This window comes from Tasmannia lanceolata, unplaced genomic scaffold, assembly GCF_043159265.1.
Source record: "Tasmannia lanceolata isolate RefF3 unplaced genomic scaffold, GAP_Taslan_0.1 ptg000044l, whole genome shotgun sequence".
Classification (NCBI taxonomy): Eukaryota; Viridiplantae; Streptophyta; class Magnoliopsida; order Canellales; family Winteraceae; genus Tasmannia; species Tasmannia lanceolata.
The window spans coordinates 20,551,550-20,573,344 of NW_027518721.1; the positions used below are offsets into that span (position 1 = coordinate 20,551,550).

General features: G+C 39.7%; 1 protein-coding gene across 2 annotated transcripts; it reads right to left on the bottom strand.

The window, feature by feature from the left end:
- Positions 1-508: 508 nt before the first annotated feature.
- Positions 509-17,150, bottom strand: LOC143863241 (serine/threonine-protein kinase Nek5-like). Of its 2 annotated transcripts, XM_077373910.1 has the most exons (14): positions 16,565-17,150; positions 16,404-16,470; positions 16,248-16,313; positions 15,964-16,010; positions 15,826-15,871; positions 15,666-15,746; positions 15,527-15,569; positions 15,353-15,406; positions 13,023-13,100; positions 12,851-12,900; positions 4,085-4,158; positions 3,256-3,307; positions 2,493-3,158; positions 509-2,402 (listed from the first exon to the last, which is right to left on the bottom strand). In XM_077373910.1, exons 1-14 carry the CDS (start codon positions 16,660-16,662, stop codon positions 807-809), a joined length of 3,018 nt encoding a protein of 1,005 aa, XP_077230025.1. In that variant the 5' UTR covers positions 16,663-17,150; the 3' UTR covers positions 509-806. The 2 variants fall into 2 exon arrangements, with proteins under 2 accessions (XP_077230025.1, XP_077230026.1); XM_077373911.1 differs by lacking the exons at positions 15,826-15,871; positions 15,964-16,010; positions 16,248-16,313; positions 16,404-16,470; positions 16,565-17,150 and having other exon boundaries at positions 13,023-13,104; positions 15,666-15,683.
- Positions 17,151-21,795: the final 4,645 nt, after the last annotated feature.

A 21,795-nucleotide genomic window follows, 5' to 3' on the forward strand; every position in this document is an offset into this window, starting at 1 on the left:
TCCTCATATATATATATATATATATATATATATATATATATATATTTTGGGGGGGGGGGGGGGATTTGCTAGGGACCATCACAGAAGCCATTTGCATGAGACAACAGCCACCTCAGATAAATTAAATGAATGGGACAAAATCCGAGCAACTGAGGCAGCTCTCTCATGCAATGGCCAGTCCACAAAATGCCTTACGCAATGGTCCCTAGCAAATCCCATCTTTTGTTTATCAACTTTGTTTAGGATCAAAGAATTAGTTTTTTTCCATATTGTACCATCAAGCAATAAATTATCCAGAGATGGATGGTATTTCGATTCTGCCCCTTTTAAATTAAATTTTCGACTAAACCCCTCCTTTTTCATCTTACTTGTTTTTAATTTCAAAAATAAAAAATTTTCATTATTTATAGATATTTTAGAAGGACCGAATATTACCCACCATTGCTTCTGTATCCTACTGCAATGGTAATGAATGTCTCTGTGTTTTGATTCAGCTGAGAACATAGGAGCAGAAGCCATACTATTCAGTTCATATTATCACACTACTTCAAAATGAAGTTATAACAAACAGACATATCACCTTTGAGGTGCTTACAACAGCTGAAAGTTCCAGCTGTGTCTCTAGTCTACAAATCAGATTTATTTAATTTATGGTACATACACTATATACAACATACTCTGCCAAGAAAAGAATACAAAAATTTGGTAGTGAAAAGCAAGTGTTTTGTTATGTCCTAATGAAACTTGAAACTACTACACAACATCAAAGAAAATAATAGAAACTGTAACCTTACCATTAGATCTTATCAAGATGAACGCCCAGCATCATCGATCATCATTCCTTTAAGGCTCTTTGCCAACCAGATTGCAGTCTCTCTTGGGGAGACCTTATCCTTCCCAAATGGCTTCAAAACAACTGCTAGCTCTTCCAACCTATTTTGCTGCAGCAAATCTGCTGATAGTTCTAATAACCCTTCGAGAGCATCCGCCCTCTGCCTGAAAGACTTCACATCCAATGTTTCCTTTGCTGGAGATTCAGATTCCTCTTCTGTTGAACCAACTATACCCTCAGAACAGTAAGAATTCATATTCTCAGCAAGATTGGGTGTCGGAGCCAAAGGTACCGTGTTTCTTACATCCATCTCCTTAATGCCCACATTTTCCGAAGAATTTGATTTCAGAGTCACAACTTCCGAGCAACTCGAGGATTTCAGAGTAACTGATGCAGTGTTTCTCACTTCCATTTCCTCCCTTACCACATTTAATAGTTTACCTACATCCATGTTCTGGACACCCATTTCCATAGTCTCCATCACTGGCTGCTCACTACCAACACGGAAGCTGCTGTGTCGTATGACATGTATCACATCATCAAAAGCTGGTGGCAGATGGGTAGCCATTGATTTCTCAATATTCTGTGTTGGAGTGGGAACTTTCTCAGACTGTAAGTTCTTTTGGGTAATGTCTGTTATGGATGACAGTTCTTTGATGGCCATTGGGTTCTCCATAGTCTGAGTTGATGTAGGTAGCTTATCTGGATGTGAGTTCTTTTGATTAGCTGAAGCTGAAGTAGATGTAATGTCCGTTACGGATGACAGGAGTTCTTTGACAGTGAACTTGTCATCCCCAACTGGTGCAAAAGTGAGGTCCAAGTGGGGGATTGCTTCTAATCTAGTAGGGATGCTTAAAGGAAAATCATCCTCACAAACATATTCCAGTTCAGTGCTTGGGAAAGAGGACTGCAGAGCTGGGCTAGAACTCACATCGTGATTACTGGTAACACTATCTCGAATATCTCCATTGGTCTCAAAGTTCTCAACTGAGCATGATACAGATCTGTAACCATGCTCATCGCTTTCTGCAGATGGATTCTCAGACAAGGCAGAGTGTATACATGAAGCAATTGAATAACAAAATGTATCATGTTCTGAACTATCACTGTAAGTGAGTCTCACACAGGGATCATCTATCATGTTCAAGGAATATGGCTCACTCTGGACTGCCTCACAGCAAAGCTGGAGACCTTGAGTTTGGTTCAACAGAGGTTTTGAATTGCCCATATCGGAATGTATTCCTCTAAAAGGCTCCACAGGAATTGTCTCAGATTCTTGGATGATCTCAGTTGATGCCTCCTTGAAGCCATTGTCTGTTAGGTTAGAAGTCTTTACAGGCTGCGAGGTTATCTCGATTGGACTTACCTTGATGCCATTGCTCACAGGGATTTGAACGTCAGTCACTGAAGGTTTTATCAGTACAGGAAAAGAAGATCGTCTTGCTAAATTCGAAAGTGGAGGTCGTTGCCTTGGCTTACCCAAAATTCCATCTTCTGTAGCTTGTTTTAGAGGACAAGTCCCCCCTTCATGTCTAGCTCTACTCTTTGGTGAAAATTCAATTACTGGTAACTGTAACAAACAACAAATGGAATATAAATTAAACACCGGTTTGTTTTTTAGATACATTAAGAATGAAAGTAACTAGAACTTAATTCTCACCAGATGTTTCAAAGGTTGTGCTCGCTTTGCAGAATCATTGTTGGCCTTGGCTTGTACAACAGCCGGTGTATCTGAATTAGACTTGAAACCAGAAGAAATGGCATTACTGGGTTTGGTCGACTTGGGGGCATCTATGTTGTTTTTTTGGCTCGATAACCTTCCAGCCTTTAAACGAGTGCCTCTCAAGGGGATGTTTTCTCTAACTTTTCCATCTTCTTTAAGAACCATCAATATATTTTTAATGATTTTAGATTGCTTTGGTTCGCTTTTAGGCCTCTGATCACACTGTAACTTTGCCTCATTCGGTTCATCTGTTTCAACAGTAGAGATGCCAGTGCAATGTTCATCATTTTCCAAGCATTCAGCAGCCACTGGTAACTGAATACAACTGTTATCCCCATCGATTCTATCACCACTGGAAGCCATATCTGTCTCTGTTACCTTGGAATCATACTCCGTCGTCAATCCTGAAATGTTTTTCTCACTTGAATGCAAACTATCTCTGTCACTACTAGAGATGCTACTGTTTTGACTCCCTGCCATGTTCTTTTGACCATGACATGCAGTTGAAATGGATTTCTCTGGTGAAGAAACTAAAGGATCAGAGGACGTGCGGTACTGATCAACGTATGGTTGCAAATAAGGATGCCTTAAAATTTCAGATGCCTGATCAAGTACAGATCTAATAATTACGTGAAGTTGTGGAGACTTATGATGAAAAGCTATCAAAAATTCACCAAGAGATCTTAAAGAGAAAGCGTACACTTGGTCTATGCTCTGGATTCTTTCTCAGCATGCTCTTGATGAGAGTTTTCCTGAATGATATGCAACTTACGACATTAGGTTTTACTAATTCAGAGTCAAAGATGAAGTCAAACAAAAAATGGATGCTGATTTAGGTGTTTCGATCAATGGGCCATCACATTACTTAGTGGTACAGTAAGTCATCCAGGAACAGAGTAAAATTTTTTAGGATTTTTTCTCGGGAGTGAAAGTTCATTTTAAAAATAAGTTTCTGGAAGATTTTCATGGTCGAAATGTACATTCCATAACATTGTTACTAAAAATACCTGGCAATAAAATTTACATGTCATGGTGCAGATTGGTTAAAGAAAGAGATTCATTGAAGCCAGTGAGGCTGATCATTTGAGAGGAAATATAAAAAGTCAACAGCGGTCTCTTTCTCTTTTTCGCAAAGGCATATTATATTAGAAAAGCAAGGAAAAGAAAAATAGAGATGGTCAAATTTCTTATGCTGTGAAGTCTGTCTTAGCAACTAAATTGGATAACTATGATCTAGAGCAGTTAAGGAAAGAAGATGGAAGGTTGCTTCTGGAGTTCTCCAACATATCCAACCATTGTTGTAGAAGATTTTGATTCTGAAGGTTTGGCATATGAATCACCATTCTCTAGAGCAGTAAAAGAGCAGTTCTCGCTCAAAGGTTAAAAGATTACATGCAAATATAAGGGAGAATAATGAAGTAAACACAATATATAAAAATGACCTTCTGAAAATACATCACATTTGAATTTAATCTGCCAACTCAGTAGAAGCTTTTAGCAATGGAGATAGTGGCACTATACATACTTACAGGGAAGAGGAATAGCAGGGAGGCAAAGGACCAATTGAGGAACGATTTATCTTACTAATCAATCCAGCCATATCCTGAAATCAGATAATATGACCCATTAGGAAATATTTCAGTATAAGTTTGTGCCACACCAATATTCAGGGATGTTAAATAGTGAAACACAACCAAAACTCAAGGATTCTTATGACTACGAAAGGAGCAGAGGAAAACGAACTGAACTCAACAAAGAAGCAAAGTAATTTATCCATGCATCATTAAGCACTACAAATAGATTAAGGATGTGAAGGCATGATCACATGAATCTGATGTATGCTAAAGAACTACGGAAGAGATTAACATGATAGTGGATGCAGCCATTAAAAAAATAGTCGATGCAGCTCATTTGCAACACAGAGAGCAGCTAATTTACTTCTAAATCAAGAATGCACTTAGTTTTGACAAAGACAAAAATCCAAAGCACAACCCCTTTTCTCGTGTACACATGGATCAGTACCGTAACCCATTCTGAGTTCTTTTTGAAATATATGATGCAATTGCTTCAGAAACAAAACCGTTAGAGAAACACCAGCCGTTATCACATGCAAATGTTCAAATGCAAGGATGAAATTGATATATTTTTTTGAAATAGTTACCAATTTTAATAAGGAATAAAAGGTTAGGGGGGGGGGGAGGGGGGGGGGGGGGGGGTTGGTAAAGATCACCCCATATACAATGAGACACTAGATGGCACTTCTAGGAATTAGAGAGAAAGAGAGAACATCATACAAACAGAGATCTTTAACCTCATCCATAAGATTGGGTAGTGTCCAATCCATTGCACATCGCATATCCCTTTGGTCCGAGAGATTGTGTTAGAAGAATCGCTTTCCACTTCCAAATTGTCCTCCATATGTGTGATGACAATGGTCAATCCTTGGGGAAGAGCTCGGACCTCAACTTATGTGGAATCAGTGATGCTCGCAAAGGAATAGATGATGTCGCCAGAAGAACTAGTAAAAACGCCTCCAATTCATGCCTTGCCTAGGTTGCCAAGAGAGCAACCATCGACATTGAGTTTTATGATGTTTCTAGGAGGGTTTCCATCTCACTACCGCTTTAAGCATTTGGAGAGGCGTCCTATCAAAATTATGTCCCAATTTCTAATAATGATATCTGCTGAGCATCCTGAAAAGGAATGATGTTGAAGAGCCCAAAAGACTATTTTTTATCTAATATTCCTAAACATTCGATCAAGAGAGGTGCCTCTACCTTCATAGATGCGCAAATTCCTCTCCTGTCAAATAATCCAAAGTACGGCGAAAGGGGTGAGATGCCAAAGCATTGGACCAAGAGAGCCAAAACCTGCTATTCTCCAACTCCATAAAATATCTAGGATTGAGTTCAAAAATACCCGTTGACCCCATACCAACTGAGAACCTGGTCCCAAATGAGAGACGTCAATCTCCATAGGATGAAAATATGTGAAGGGGATTCCTCGTTTGAATCACAGAGATAAAACTTGTTTGCTAATTAAAGATGACAATCTTTCAGCTTATCCTTAGTGTTGATACTGCTAAGGGTCGTCGTGCAACAAAATGCATGAACTCTTAACAGAACAAGAGGTTTCCAAACATTCTTCCAAGAGAATAAACAAACCGGGGGATTGCTCGAAAAATCTAAATAACGATTTAATTGAACATACGCTTAGATTCCGGGGCGCAAAGTATGCGATCTGGCTGATCTAAAGGAATGTAGATCTCATCCGATCTACAAAGGTTAGAATAACAAATAAACTCTGGATTTGAAAGGTTCGTAGACATTTCTACCCCCAGAGTACCCCTCCCCGTACCCTTTGAAAACACTTCGAGTCTCTTGCATTTTTATTCTTGGCACACCTAAAAAAAGGCTCGGAAAAGTGTGGGACAACAGAATAATATCTAACCATCTATCTCTCCAAAACCCACTCTTTCTATTCACCGTGTTAAATCTAATCCCCCCAGTAGACTGAGTCAAAACGAGGGTAAATGGACCTCCACACTCCCGAGCCTTCAACCAACACCCCCCCCCCCCTGCTTCCCCATATATACTTTTGATAACATTCTTCCAAAGAGCCTTCTTTTCAGTTCCAAAGTGTCAAAACCATTTCCTCAAGAGGGCTTTGCTTTTTCTTATAAAAATGTCAATTTCCAAACCCCCTTCCTTCTTTGGTAAGCACACTTGAGAACAATTTACCAAGTGTTTCAATTTTTTCCTTCCTCCTTACCTTCTCAAAGAAAATCCCTCGGAAATTTTTCCAGCTTCTTTATGATTGCCAACGAGATACTAAATAATGACATATTATAGACTGGAAGATTGGCTAGGTGCAACCCCCAAATGAGAGAAAAAACTTCTTCCACCCAGCCAACTTTAACTCCATCCCTCCGATAATCAGGTTCCATAATGGTGTCACTGCGTGGAGTACCCATTACCCAAACCTAGCAGCAAAGCGAGGTACACAAGCGGAAAGAAGCCGTCAAGCAACCCAAAAATTCCGCTAAACTCTGCAATTGGGTATGATCCACATTGCATCTAACTATTGAGCTTTTACCTAGGTTAAATTTCAAACCTGCAACCACAGACTTCTCCACCAGCCAACTTTAACTCCATCCTTCCGATAATCAGGTTCCATAATGTTGTCGCTAGGTGGGGCACCCAAACCTAGCGGCAAACCTATGTACACAAGCGGAAAAGAAGTTGTCAAGCAACCCAAAGCTTCTGCTAAACTTTGCAATTGTCTATGATCCACATTGCATCTAGCTATTGAGCTTTCACCTAGGTTAATTTTGAAACTTGAAACCACTCCTAACCCTCAAGATAACATGAAGGTGAAGAATCTGATCCTTGATGGCTCTACAAAATATGATTGTGTCGTCTGCAAACTGAAGGTGACAGATGGAGTGCAAGCCTCTCAACTTGACCCCTTCTATCAGTCCAACTTCATCAGCTTTCACTAACATATTGCCCAAGCCTTTTTTTTTTATATAGGTGTATTGCTCGAAGCTTCCCCTACAACTGTCAAAAGGAAAGGAGAGAGCAGATCTCCCTATCTTGAGCCCCTCGAGCTTTGGGAAAATCCTTTAGGGCTTCCATTAATTTTTTTTGAAAGTCATTTAGGGCTTCCATTAATAATCACAGAGAAAGAGGGGAAGAGGGGTTCGAGATACATTCCTTCATCCACTCCCTCCAAGTTGACCGAGAACCCATTCTTTCTAGCATGTAATCCACAAAAGACCAGTTAACATGATCATAATGCCTTCTCCAAATTATTTTTTTAGACAACCTCTGAAGTTTCTACTTGTGCTATGATTCCAAGCATTTTTTGGCAATGAGGACCCCGTCTAAAATTTGTCGTTCTACCCCAGACGCTCCTTGAAAAGGGGAATAATTGAAAGCATGACTGACTTAAGCCGATTGGCCATAATTTTGGCTAGAATCTTGTATGAGTTAGATAAGACTGATGGGCCTAAAATATTTTCTCTCTTTGGCCCCCTCCTTTGGAATGAAAGGGAAAAAAGTAGCTTTGAGACAGATTTAACTTACCCGTTATGTGAAACTCTTCCAGCATCCTCATGATCTCTACCTTTATATTTTACCACAATTCTTAGAAAAACGCCATTGTGAAACCATCCAGACCTAGCGCTTTGTCACCATTCATTGAAAAAATATGTACCGGACTTCTTCAAAACCTTTTTCTAAGCTGGAACGCCCTCCTGAGAGAGATCTGAAGGAGATGCCGTAATGTGATTTTTGTGAAAAAACATGTAATCTTCCTTTGAGCCATAATGCTTTTGACCACTGCCTCCAATGGATTTCTTCACATAAAAGAACTTGGTCAAGTTTAGAGCAAACATTCTCTTTCGGCAAATAACCCTAATTAAAATCCTCCCTTTCCATCTCCTCATCAATCACTTTGAGACCAGCTTCAATCTCAATCTTCTTCTTGATAGAGCCAAAGGAATTCATCTTCCATTCTGTAATTTTGGTTTTGAGAGGTTGAAGTTTCCTGGACAATTTGCCTTCCCACTCTTCTAGGTTAAATTCCTTCCACCAATCTGCAATCATCTTCTTGAAACCAGGCAATCTGAACCACATATTCTCAAATCTAAAATGAGGAGTTGAAATCTTAATTTGGAATTGTTCAAAAAAGATAGGAGAGTGGTCACAAATTGGCCTTGACACCACCTTTTGAAAGATGTAGGAAAAGTGCTCTTCCCAATCTGAAGTGAAAAGGAACCAATCTAGACGAGTCGTGACAAGACGCAATTGGTTATTTGTCCAGGAGAATTGCATGCCTTCCAACGGAATTAATCTCAGCTTGTTGACAAGGTCATTAAAATTTCTCATGTTTTTAGTTACTTTAGGACTAGATCTTTCCTACTTGAATCAGGTGGTATTGAAATCCCTTCCTAAACACCAAGGGTGGTGGCCCCATTAGTAGATTTCCTCCACTTCTTCCCATAGAATCGACCTCAGTTTGGGTTCATTTGGACTGTACACCGAAAAGAATTTCCGGCTCTGTTTGGTTGTATGTACCTAGTACAGTAGTGGTGCAAGTAGTCAACATGGAGAAGACAAGCGTTGTATTTACTTGGAACTTATCTCGTATAATAGTGGTGAGTAGAGTTCGCTTGTCAACCTCGTAGAGTAGTGGGAGGGAGTGTTATTACCAATATAGAGAGAGAAGAGAGGGAAAGAAAGAAAGAGATAAAAGGCATCATTCCCAATAAATCCAAGCAAAAAGACACATTTTTGTGGTTTTTGGTTTGGATTTTATAGGGAGGAGACAAGGATGACACATCAGCAGACAAGCAATGATTAACTAGGAGACATCCCTGGTAGTCTCCAGGGATTTCAACGTTATATTGGCAACCAAACAAGAGCTTTTTCTGAGTGGCACCCAAATGCCAAGCAAAACCCCAAGCAATCCCGGCTTTTGTGCAACCAAACATAGGGAAACAAAAACCATCATTCACATTCTTAAAACACAATGATAAAATAAATCTGTCACTTCTGGAGTTACGCTTGCTCAAAACATCTACATCCCAAATTATGATCATGTCCAACTGATCATGCCCACCCTCTCCCCCGATCTTCCCTTCGCTGAAAGATGGATCCAGTCAAAATGCCCGTGGCCCCACAAGTCCCTCACTAATCTATTAGATAAGGAATCCTTCTTAGTTTCTTGCAAGCAGAGGATGTCCAACTTCTTAGAGATCCTAAAATTTTTAACTTCCGTGTTTGGTTGCACAAAAGCCAAGGAGGCTTAGGGATTTTGCTTGGCATCCACGTCAGCAAATCCCCCTTTTGGTTGCCAATATAGCATTGAACTCCTTGGAGACTCCTCGGGATGTCTCCTAGGTAATTATTGCATGTCTGCTGAGGCGGCATTCTTGTCCCCTCCTTATAACTTCTAGGCCAAAATCCACAAAAAAATGTGGAATTTTGCTTGAAATTTCTTGGAAATGGTGCTCTCTCTCTCCCAATATCTCTCTCTCTCTCTCTCTCTCTCTCTCTCTCTCTCTATATATATATATATATATATATATATATATATATATATATATTGGTAATGACACCCCCTACTCTCGAGTCAATGTCGCGCAACCAGACACTACTTACCACTATTCTCTGAGGTAATTCCAGGAAAATTCAATGCTTGTCTCCTTGTTAACTACTTATTCCACTACTCCAAGTCTACGCTGCGGAGCCAAACAGACCCTTAACGGCTGAGCCCACTGTTCTAATATTCCAAGTCATGATGTTTGACATCATTATTTGGTCTTAGAACAAGCTCCCATGAAATCATTTCTTCTTCCTTGATTCTCATTAGAATCCAAGTCAATTTTCAGAATTTTCCTTTCCTCCTCTACCCTTGTCACATTGCGACTCTTCTGATTTTGAATTAGCTCGTCCACTTTAGCTTTATTGAATAAATCCAATGACTCTTGTTATCTGCCTTCCACTGGTATACTTTTTGCTAATCATACAGGTTTAGAACTAATTTCTTCTTCCTCCATCAATAACAATGTATGGCCATTTGATTATTGTGTCACTCGAAACCAACGACCAATCATCTTCCGCTAGTGAAAAGTCTGAAATTGACTTCGAAACTAAAGATGAACCTGACTCAGCTTTCTCGGCATTTGCCAATGGAAGGGGTGGTATGATGCTACTGCTCAAACTGGAGAGGACTGCACTATCTGATGATAAAAATGGCACTCCTTGCGGAATCAGAGGTACAGCTAATAAATTAAAAGCTTGTTCATGGCACAATATGCTCATTTCTCTATCCAGCGATTCAGCTGATGTATCCAAAGCCAGTTCTACCTTTGCAATTCAGATTGTGATCATCCCTTGCCGAACCTTCGCTAGTGGTTCTAAGAAAACAGAAACCTCTTAAGAAACCCTTTGACCGACACCCCACCTAGCTGAACGGCCTACTTTAGGTATGGAAGGTGGCCCAATTGGACCTCTCCTATACAGACTTAAGTGGCTCAACTTTTTCCTCCTTCGAATGTGTCTAGATGTCTTCTTTTTAAATTTTGAAAACCGAAATAAATTCCTGGAACCGGACGTTTCCAATTCAGATTTGGAAACCTTTAATTCCATTTTCTTAGATTTAAGATTCTCTTCTTGCATAAGGAATATTTTTTTTTTTTAAATGCCAACTGTAGATAGTGTTGTAACCAGTGTTTAAAAACGTAGAAGCAGGTCAAATGCGGCCAAGAAAAATCCTTGCAGTCTCGGAGCGGACACGGCCAAGAACACGGTTGACGCAGCTGAGTACTCGGTTGACGTGATCATAAACACGAAATGTGGTGGCAAAACACGGAACGCGGCCAAGGGAAAACAGAGTCGACTCGGGGGAGTCCATGACGACACAGGGGAGTTTTAAAACTATGATTGTAACACCGTAAGTTTCCTAAAATTGCTCATAACTCCTTGCTACATATTGGATCCTGCGGATATGCTAGCTGTTGTTATCGGTTTGACTCCCTTAATTTTGGTAAAGCTCCTTCCCTACTTTTTTTTCCAATCGCTCTTACGCCCAACTCAATTTTACTAGGTATTGTTTGGCCTTAGGAATAAGTGATGGTAGGCCTTGGGGAAAAAAAAGGTGAGGAAAGGGGTCATGAGAAAAAAAAGAGTATGGTGGGTGGTCATAGGTGACGTGGACATCCTCACATATAGGCTAAATAAGAATGATAATAATCTAAATAAAATGCTAATAAGAGAAAATAAAGCATGTCCAACAGGGAAAAAAACAAATGCGACTGCTAACATGACTGAATCACATCAATTTCCCCATGAGGGAAGAACTCGACTCAGCCGGATAGAGGTCGGCCATACGGTGAAATACATCCTCATGAAGTCGTCATAGCTACACTGCATCCACGACCAATCGATTAGTAAACTCCCTCGCCAACGAACGGAGCATCATCAGTGAAATCCACGGTGCATCTCCTTCATCCGAACGTTCATATTGTAAACTCCAGGGGTAATAAAGAAATGATGGTAAGCTCTAGCATATCTTTCAAGACGTGAATGATGAGTGAATCCAATCACAAACTAATCACGTCGAAGGAATAACGTCACGAGACCCCCCATAATGAAGGATCACTTCTTTTCTCTTAATACTCATTCGCAATATCTCTAACACCTCCTTGTGTACCACGATGTAATGGATGAAAGCATCAGCCTCTGTAATGGGCTTGGTGTAATGGACGAAAACATCGGCCTCGGTAATGGGCTTCCCAAGCTAGGATGCAAGAGTATGGTCTAGGAGGTGTGGAATGGGATGGCCATTAAGTCCACACTAAAAATAGTAAGTCCGCATTTACTAAAAATAGTAAGTCTGTACTTACTAAAAATAGTCACTCTGAATTTTTACTGGGTGATGCGTGGGCTTAGGCTTAAGTGATAGTAGGTTTTGGGGAAAATGTGAGGAAGGTGGGTCATGAAGAAGAAGGGTATGATGGGCCATAGGTGATGTGAACATCCTCACATCTAGGCTAAATAAAAATGCAAATAACCTAAATAAAATGCTAATAACAGAAAATAAAATAAAATAACACATGTCCAATAGTCCAATAGGGAAAAAAAATCTAACGGCTACCAGGATAACTGAATCACATCACTTTTGAAGGATTGGGTATCATAGTGAGCACTCATCATGGTTCAAGCTTATGCAGAGAGTCACAAACATACCTTAATGCGGAGTGTGCTGAGTTTTGCATGCATGTCATACATATCATAGCACCCTTTCTATTCAATTTTAGAACAGATCTCATATTGAGCATTCTATTGTTTACATAATGAATATTCACAAAAAATCATAATGGTTTAAGCTTATGCATCCCCACAATGTGGCAACTATTCACTTTGAATTTTCTGATTCACATTTATGTACTAGCATGCAAAAGCCCCATATCATTCAAATATGGAAATTGTTTATTCTATTGGTTGAATAAAAATGTTTGAGTGATTGTCATGCCCCAACTTTGCATATGCATTTCGATGGAACATGCACTGTTTGTGCTAAAATTAACGACTGTTGTTCAACAATATGGTTCATCTTCTTGTGGTTTAGGCAAAAGTCAGTCAGTGATATCAATTATCAAGAGCGAGAATTCTGACCAAAGATTAAAAAAATCAGTGAAACTTTAGGGAGCCAGGATATTGAGGTTGTAGAATTCCATTTCAAGTTGAATGAATAACATGAAATAACATAAATGGCAGAATTCTTACAAAAGCTTTGAATGCAGGGCGATGAGCAGACATCTCATACATACAGCAACCTGCAAAGTCATAAACAAATCAAAGCGAGAACAACAATATATAATTAAAAATTGTAATCCGTTATAGAAAGGGATATCCACAAATAAATCATACCTTTTTTGAGCGATAAAATAAATCATACCTAGAGACCAAATGTCTGATTTGAAGCCATAGGGAATATCAGCAAGCAGTTCTGGACACATGTAATTGGGCGTTCCAACTACCTGGACCTCAGAAGTAAAAAACTATCAATACACAAGTAACATGTTGGTAAATCATGTTTCTATATCAAATTCTTTTGGCGCAAATGAATACAGCAGATAGATTCAAGGAGTTGCAAATGACCAAAATACCAGGCCCAATATATAAACCTCCCAAATACCCACTCACCAACTGAGAGGGCTTTAAAGCTTACAAATTTGGGTAGGAGTTGAACTAGTCGTAGGCACTAATTTGGACTAAAACTAGATGCAGTTTGGAAAGTTTTCAAATGAATGAATCTTGATTAGTGTGGAACAAAGGTCACACAAGATAATATATAGGCACCGAGGATTTGTCGCACTGTCCTAACAATTCAACATCTGTTAAAACCGTTCAAAAGTGTAAATAAGGTTTTTGTAGGGACTAACAGCAAGAAAACTGCAGAAAACTCAGAACTTTGTTCATAAGAGTTTAAGCAAGCGGGCAAGCAGGGAATGTGAGTAGCACAAACCCTAAACCCTAACAACCGATGTTACCTCCCCACCAATCAAACATACCATTCTCCCTTAAGTTGCACAAATTGGAAATGTGAGCGTGTTCAGATTTGGAAGGAGCAGGCGAGTAGCAATTCTAGATGTGAACTAGATAGAAGGTTTAGAAGAAGGAACAGGAGCAAGAAACCAAAGCAGTAGAGCAGCTTGGGTCAAAGTTTCTGAAACTAATTTTTCATCACTCACACTGACCAAAGTAAGAAAAGACTACCAAAGTGCCATTAAGAATAGTTTTATGACATTAATATCTCACTTTAAATTCTTAAAAGAACTGTGATTATGAATTTTAGATGTTTTATGCAAACAAAATACGAAAAGAAAAATTCCATAGCAACGCATGCTTCAAAACAGTAGGGACACATAGAATAGATACATCAACAACCACATTGCTTTGCACCAACCAAAGATCTTATTTTTTTCATGTCAAGGCTTGAAACCAAACTCAGATAAAATACAAGGTCAGAATCATGAATACTCCAAAGCGCTTGTAAAGGAACACAACGGCATTGACCAAAGTAAGACAAGAACAACCAGAGCTGTAAATATATCCTTATCTCATTTCAAATTTTCAGAAGCAGTGTTTAAAAACTCATACTCAGACTGGCCAATGTAAAACCATGTGGAACCAGGAGAGTCAATGATCGATGCAACGATTTATTTTTACTGACGGGTGAATTAAAGGAGTTTATGATTAACTCGAGAGGGCTAAAACCAAGTTGACTTGGGCAAGTCAATGATTCACTCTAAGAAGTTTTTAAGCACTGTTTTAAATTTGAGTACTAAAAATATGACGATCAGATGTTTTGATGTATAATAAATAAATAAATAATCCACAGCAACTTGTGCTACAAAACAGCAGCACCACATTCAATGAATAAATCAACCACCACCGTTGCTGCCCTAGCAATCAAAGATATGATGTTCTCATGACCAGGCTCAAAATCACCATATAAGAACAGAACAACAATGAATACTCCTCGAGACCCTGTAAAGGAGGTGACTACAAACTGATTACCCCAGCACAAACAAGGAGCTCTATAGACACAGGTTGCAGTGCTCAGGTCCATGCAACAATAAATCGAAATAACCATGTAGATAGCAGCTGATACTTCAATTTCAATGCAGAGCAAGCAGTTGTCAACCCTAAGGAAGTGGATGTTAAAACCTATGAACATCAAAATCTGCTATTCTCAGTTCTTTCCAGCAGCACAAGTAATGAGATACAAAATAACAACTCCAACATGAACAAATAGGCCAGGTGACAAACAAAAACTAGATACACATCACCTACGGAGACAGATTTATATTTTTTTGAATGGCCAGATTTACATTTTAATGCAAGAATGAGGTTAAAACATCCATACATATGCAGGCTAGAAATTTAAACACGAGCAGAATAGCATGAAAGTGATGTGCTGATAAATCTGCTAGGTTCAATTCGTCTTTCACAGAAGAATCTCACTTCCTAGTTAGGATACATAATCCAACTTGAGGATTTCATGATTTACTTAAATTTGCCACTTTTTCAAAGTTCGCAATTATGCTCTGATGAACCGATCCTAACTCAGACAATAAAACAAGGTCCATTATCCCTTGCATTTCAAACTATTGACTGAGCTCTTTCATCCCTTGAACAGTGCTAACCAAAATAAATATATAAACTGAAACCATAAATTAAGGTAAAACTAGAAAAGGATAAAGTATAAGCACAGAAATGAACCTACAGAAGAAGCCAAATCATCCGCCTTTAGAGTTTTTGCGAGCCCAAAATCTCCTGTACTCACGAAAGAATCATATGATCAAAACCAGCTCAATAGAATAACGCTAATCATTCTTGGAAAAGAAAAAAATTCCAGCCCTTTTAACTAGCAACAAATCATGAAGAAGAACTTACCAAGGCGAATATCCTGATCCTTAGTGAGAAATATATTGGAACACTGTGAAGTGGTATTAAAGGAAATTAGTCTATGTCCCTACCAGTTAGGAAAAAAAATTAAAATGTGGCATTCCTGCGTCATTTTCTCTTCACGAACCTTGAGATCTCGATGCAGAACAAATTTCGAATGCAAATATTCAACGGCCAATAATAGTTGTGTGAACCACTTGCACAGTTTCTGATCAACGCCAACAATTATCAAGAAACATTTGCAATTTGACATCAACTTCTAAATATAAGCAAGTTGATGACCAAACCTCCTCTGGAAATAAGGCGCCTTTCACTCTCTTCATCAACTCAGCCCTGTCATAGGTGAGAAGCTATAGAAGTCAAAATACAATATATATGAATTAAAACCTTTGATATTGAGCTTCGGATTGTCCAGTATCACTCACATATCTCCACCTTCGCAGTATCCCGTGACAATGCAAACATAACATCCCTACAAGATGATCTCTATGATGAGTTAAACAACGGACTCAAACGAAATGAAGGAAGCAAGCAGTATTTTGACAATTAAGGCCCTCTTTGTTTTGGATTTTGAGAACCCAACCCATTGTGAGTCCAAAACTGACTATTGGGCTCAAATTTAAACGAAAATTTGAGTTCAATAATCAGTTTTGAACTCACAATGGGTTCTCAAAATCCGAAACAAACAGGGCCTAAGTGATATTCTCACCTTCTCCACCCATGCTTCCTTGAATTCTACAATGTAAGGGTGTTGAATTCGCGCAATGAGAGCCATCTACAGTTCAAATTTACAAAAAAATACAAAAAAAAATCGTATCGCCAAAAATAATTATAAATCTGTTAAAATACAAAAAATACAACCTACCTCTTGATGAGCAGACCTTCTGCAACGATCTGTTTGCCGTGCGAGCCGGATCTTCTTCAAAACGTACCTGGAATTGGAAATTTCCAAAATTAAAAAACTGAAAAAGCAAATTTCAAACGAAAACATAATGTAAAAAAAAAAAAGAGTAAAAAAGCTCTTACTTTTTCTTCTCCAACTTGTGATTCACAAGGATCGCCGCTCCGAAAGCCCCTCGGCCGATCTGCTCCATCAATTCATACTGATCCATTCGAGACTCCATGAAAAGAAAAACTCATAAACAGACTCAAATCTGCCTTCACAAGTAAATGCTCGAACCTGATTTCTCTAACTATTTCTCATTCGTGACTGATAACTCATATCTGCTCTAAACATCACCGTTCTCACTAGAATTCCTTCAATTCCAAATGCAGATGCTACAATTTTACAATCCTCCGATTGAGATCTCATCAAACCATAAATCCTAGTCCGATTGCCCTAATTCTCATCAAATTTCACCACAAGTGCAACAAACCTCTAGATCTTACCACTCGCTCATAAATCCTCAAATTTTCTTTTACCTGATTTCTATAATTTCCACATAAAATGCTCCTCAAACTCGGAAATCTGAGAACATTCGCCTTACATAATCTCATCAGCTTAGGGTTCGAGAAACAAAAGAAGAGAAAAAAAAAAAGGAAATGGAAAAAGGAGTGAGTTTCTCAATTTATTCAGTTTCCTCTGCTTTCCTTTTTCCTTTTTCAGAAAACATGTGTGGACTGGAGCATAAATAATGAGACTGAAAGGTTTGTGGTTAACCATGGTTGAGTTAAAAGGAGTGAAAATGAGAGAGAGAGAGAGAGAGAGAGACGGAGTTTGAGAGAGTGATTTGCCTTGGAGATGATATTTTCACGGGATTCCGTTTGGAAAATACGAACCCAGCGGGTTCAACCCAGAAAAAATTGGTTGGGTTGAGTTCAAGTCGGGTTCGGGTTGCATTTTCTCAACCCTGGTTGAGTTCGGGTCGGGTTCGGGTTGACGGCTTGGGCAACCCGACCCGAGTTCAACCCGAAATTTTTAATAATTTTTTTAGTTTTTAAGCTTAAAATCTCGGGTTGGGTTGGGTCGGGTCGGGTCGGGTTTGGGTTGGAAAAAAGGCTGCTCGGGTCGGGTTGGGTCGGGTTGCACCTCGTCGAGTTGGAACTCGGGTCGGGTCGGGTTCGGGTTGAGTAAATGGGTGCTCAGGTTGCCCGAACCGGACCCGCCCGAGTTGCACCCCTACTTTTAACGTGATTTGACGTCCAAAAAGCGTTAAAGTTGCCAACTTTTCACGTTACAAGTGGGCGAATGCGTGTACTCCAAAGGGGTGAAAATATCATCTCCTTGCCTTTACGGGGTTTGCTCATGGTCATGCTTCTTTATACGTCGACAAGGCCTGTTGAGTGCTGATCCCCAGTTGGGTTTTTCATCTGGGCGATGATTTTTTCACCCACCTGTACGAGTGATGCACCCCCCTGTTAACTTGATTTGTGTTCAAATTTTTAAACAAAATAATAAAAAGATTTGAAAAGTCAAAGATGCTTTTTCTTTTTGTTTAAAAAATATTTGGAGGGAAGATTCAAATTATTTGTGGGGACTTGAACCCAAGACCTTGGTGAGTGTGCTTGTGGTGTGTTTTCAAAACCAAAACCGTTTTTGTCTTTTAATGGTAATTAAGAGAGAAACGTTTATGTCTTTTAATGGCAATTAAGAGAGAAACGTTTTTGTCTTTTAATGGTGATTAAAAGAGAAACGTTTTTGTCTTTTAATGGTAATTAAGAGAGAAACGTTTTTGTCTTTTAATGGTGATTAAAAGATAAACGGTTTTTGTCTTTTAATGGTGATTAAGAGAGAAACGTTTTTTGTCTTTTAATGGTGATTAAAAGAGAAACGTTTTTTGTCTTTTAATGGTGATTAAGAGAGAAACGTTTTTTTTGTTTTTTAATGGTGATTAAAAGAGAAACGTTTTGGTCTTTTAATGGTGATTAATTATCCTCCAACGGTCATATTCTCATCTATGAAAAGAAGAGAACAGCACTATTGGAGGATATAGTTTTTTACAGAAAAAACATCAAAGTTTCTGCTTGTCTTCTTCCTTTCCTCTGTTCTGATCTGAGCACAGTTCTACGGTGATTCTGGGTGGACCAGTCAGCGAGTGCACGTGGACTGGAGCCAACTTTGGCTGTTTTATCTTGGAGCATCGGTTCGCGGATCCCGGTTTGCACCGGTAGGGGGCGGATACGATTCTTAAGGAGAGTGACCAGTGGCACGACTCAGCCTTCTTCTTCTCGATCTGTTTTACAGAAACGTTTTTTACAAAAGCTAAGTACTGATTTATTTATATTTCTAATTTCTGGATTCAATCAAGCCATATATCAGACCCTACTGGACAACATCTAATTTGTCCAACAATTTGACGTCAAAAGGCGTTAAAGTTGCTGACAATCAGGTCCAAGTGGGGCGCATAATCCTATAGGGGGGTAAAAAAATCACCTCCCTTTTCATGTTTGTTTACGGAATATGTACGGATAGCGAGTGTAGAAAACGGTTCCTGTTTTTTACTTCTCCTCCTGTTACGGAACGACGGAACGGGACGTTAGTATAACGGCCTCCTTACAGGAGCGGATGGTAACAGGCCAACTACTAAGTGGTGGGCCCATTATCATTACCACGTCTAATCATGATTTAGGTGTTTGATTATTATTTAAGCTGTTTTGATAAAAGGATTTAGGTGTTTAATTAGCTGAAAAAATTAGCTACTGATATTTGCACTACCTTCTTTTGATAATGAGTCGAACTCACCGTGTCTTTTTCTTTTGCATAGCATGGGTGGGGCCCACCATTTTACATCTCATGTTTGATACGGTAGGACGCACCATTTATGCCATTTTTTGATAGGGTGGGACCCACCATCTCCACCCAAATCATTGCTCATGGTGGAGGCCAATATTTTACACATGATTTGAAGGGGTAGGCCCCACTAACTCTACTCAAACACATGCATTTTGGTGGGGCCCACCATTTTACATCTCATGTTTGGATGGGGTAGGGCCCATTATTTTAGCCAAGAATTCTAGTCTCGTATGATCCCATAGGCCAAATTGTGAAAATGTGAATCTCGTTCTTATTTATTTTTTGATCGATACATAAACGAAACAATACAAATGCTTAAGTCCATGCTTGGCAACCATGAAATATTATCCCATGTAAGATTAGCTTACCCAGTGTTTAGGGAGGGCGGAAGAGGGAAAACCTAAGAGCTACTAAGTGGGAAGAGGCTAACCACGGCGGAAAACAAGGAAAAATAAAACTCCTCTCAAAACATGATTTGTTTTTTCCTGTTTTGTAGCCACTACTTACGCTCTACGCACTCTGCCCTCTCAAATCTCTCCCCATCCCTCTCTCACCACTGGATTAAACTAACATTCCATGGAAAAAAATTCATGATTGCCAAACATGGCCTAAGTGACATATTGCTAATTGAACAAACCAATCTCCTCAAATCTATTACCAAACGTTCTTTAGAAGCTTAAGGCCATTCTTCACACAGAGATTAGAGAAAAAAATGAAATTAAACGCAAAGATTACCACATTCCACATTAACTCAGCTAATTTTTTTGCCACACACCTAGAAATTATAAGATGGATGGCCCTAGCAACCCGTATTTTTCAAAAAGCCTGGTATGTCGCACTCCACAGGATGATCCAAACTGTCCATTTGTTGGGCCACAATGTAAGTAGGTTGTGCCTTAAAATCATTTCCATAGGATGATACTAACCCTCCGATCTATAGAGTTGGAAACTTCAGTAGATCGAAGGGTTAGGATATATGAAAATGATTCAACTGGCACAACCTATTTACGTTGCGGCCCAACAAATGGACGGTTTGGATCATCCTATGGAGTGGGCGGTACCATACTTTAAAAAAAAAAAAAAAAAAAAAAAAAACAGGTATGGTATGATTTCTCAAAATGATATGTTTGTTGGGAATCTTTGACCTGTAAAGCATCTCAATTGGGAAATGGACTGGAGTTAAAATGCGCTTAACTTACGCAACTGTCGCCACCATTAAAGTCCAAAACCTTCTCATTGATGTCATCTGTCGCTTGCCTGCCGCATGGCAAGCAACGAGCACATGGGCACAATGAGCAGGCCGTCCTTCTGGCTTGAACTTGAAGATTTTATCGACCAAGACTTTTGTCGTGCCGTAAGATGAAAACAAAAAAACATTTGCAGAGGGTTGGTATATCAAACGAGATGCGAGTGTGAATATAATTATCGAGAAGATTTGGATTTGGATTTCTCACATTTGCAGCCCTTCTTGTGTTGTGAGTAGACCTGGCAAACTCGACCCGTGCCCGCGGGTCGACCCGACCCACCCGCAAATTTGCGGGCACGGGTCTGAGTTTTAGTGACCCGTCAAAGCTAACCCGCGGGTGACCCAACCCGCAAAAAACCGGTCGGGTCGGGTCAACCCGCGGGCACCCGCGAAAAAGACAGGGGGGACATCACAACCGTTCATACTGTGGGTCCTACCATAAAAAGGTCAAAGTCCCACAAATTGCTCCAATCAAACAATCTCAATCCTTCAATAAAATCCAATCTTCTATTGTGTGTGGGCCCCAAATGGATTACGTAGAGATCTGGGTCTGAGGTATCTTCAGATTTTAGAAGCAAAAGTCAACCTAAATGAATAGAAATTAGAAGAAGTTGGGGTTTTATATGCAAAGAGCTCAGCGGAGCGCCTTTTCTCTGTTGTTTCCAGCGAGAGAAAGATCCAGATAGATGGAGTGTTTCGGAGAGAGATGGGCCTGCAGTTGTTTGAAGTAGAGAGGCAAGGGCAGCGCCGTAGCGGTGTGTCTCTGAGAGAGAGAGAGAGAGAGAGAGAGAGAGAGAGAGAGAAAGAGTCCCCAAAAATCTGTTTCTACGGATAGAGTCATGGCGGGGAGGAGGGAGTACAGATTCTTGGAAAGTTACCTGTATAGGCAAGCATAGATATGGCAGCTAAGGGGACATGTGTTCAGCTAAGGCGAGCATGATCTAAAATATCTCAAAAAAAAAAAAACTCTCACGGAAGACACCTAATACAGAGAGAGGCTGTGGGCCAAATTTAAAAAATCGTTTGAATTTAACTACTGTTTGAATTTGAGGGTGACCCGCGGGTTGACCCGGCCCACCCGCGGGCGGCACGGGTCACGTAAATTCTGACCCGCAAAAATGTGGGTCATTTCCTGACCCGACCCCTGTGACCTGCACCCGCATCACCCGCGGGTTGACCCGGCCCGGCCCACCCGTTTGCCAGGTCTAGTTGTGAGTTGTATCCGGATCAAATCCTTTGATTTTCACTGACGGTGAAAAAAATCAGATTTCCAAATAT

Bases quoted from the DNA above. Each gene is read 5' to 3' on its own strand.
- LOC143863241 (XM_077373910.1), bottom strand. From the start codon at position 16,662: ATGGAGTCTCGAATGGATCAGTATGAATTGATGGAGCAGATCGGCCGA. The intron at 15,407-15,526 runs GTAAGTTCTTCT...TCGTGAGTACAG, and splicing joins GGATCAGGATATTCGCCTTG to GAGATTTTGGGCTCGCAAAA. The intron at 3,159-3,255 runs GTACGCTTTCTC...GTACTTGATCAG, and splicing joins ATCCAGAGCATAGACCAAGT to GCATCTGAAATTTTAAGGCA.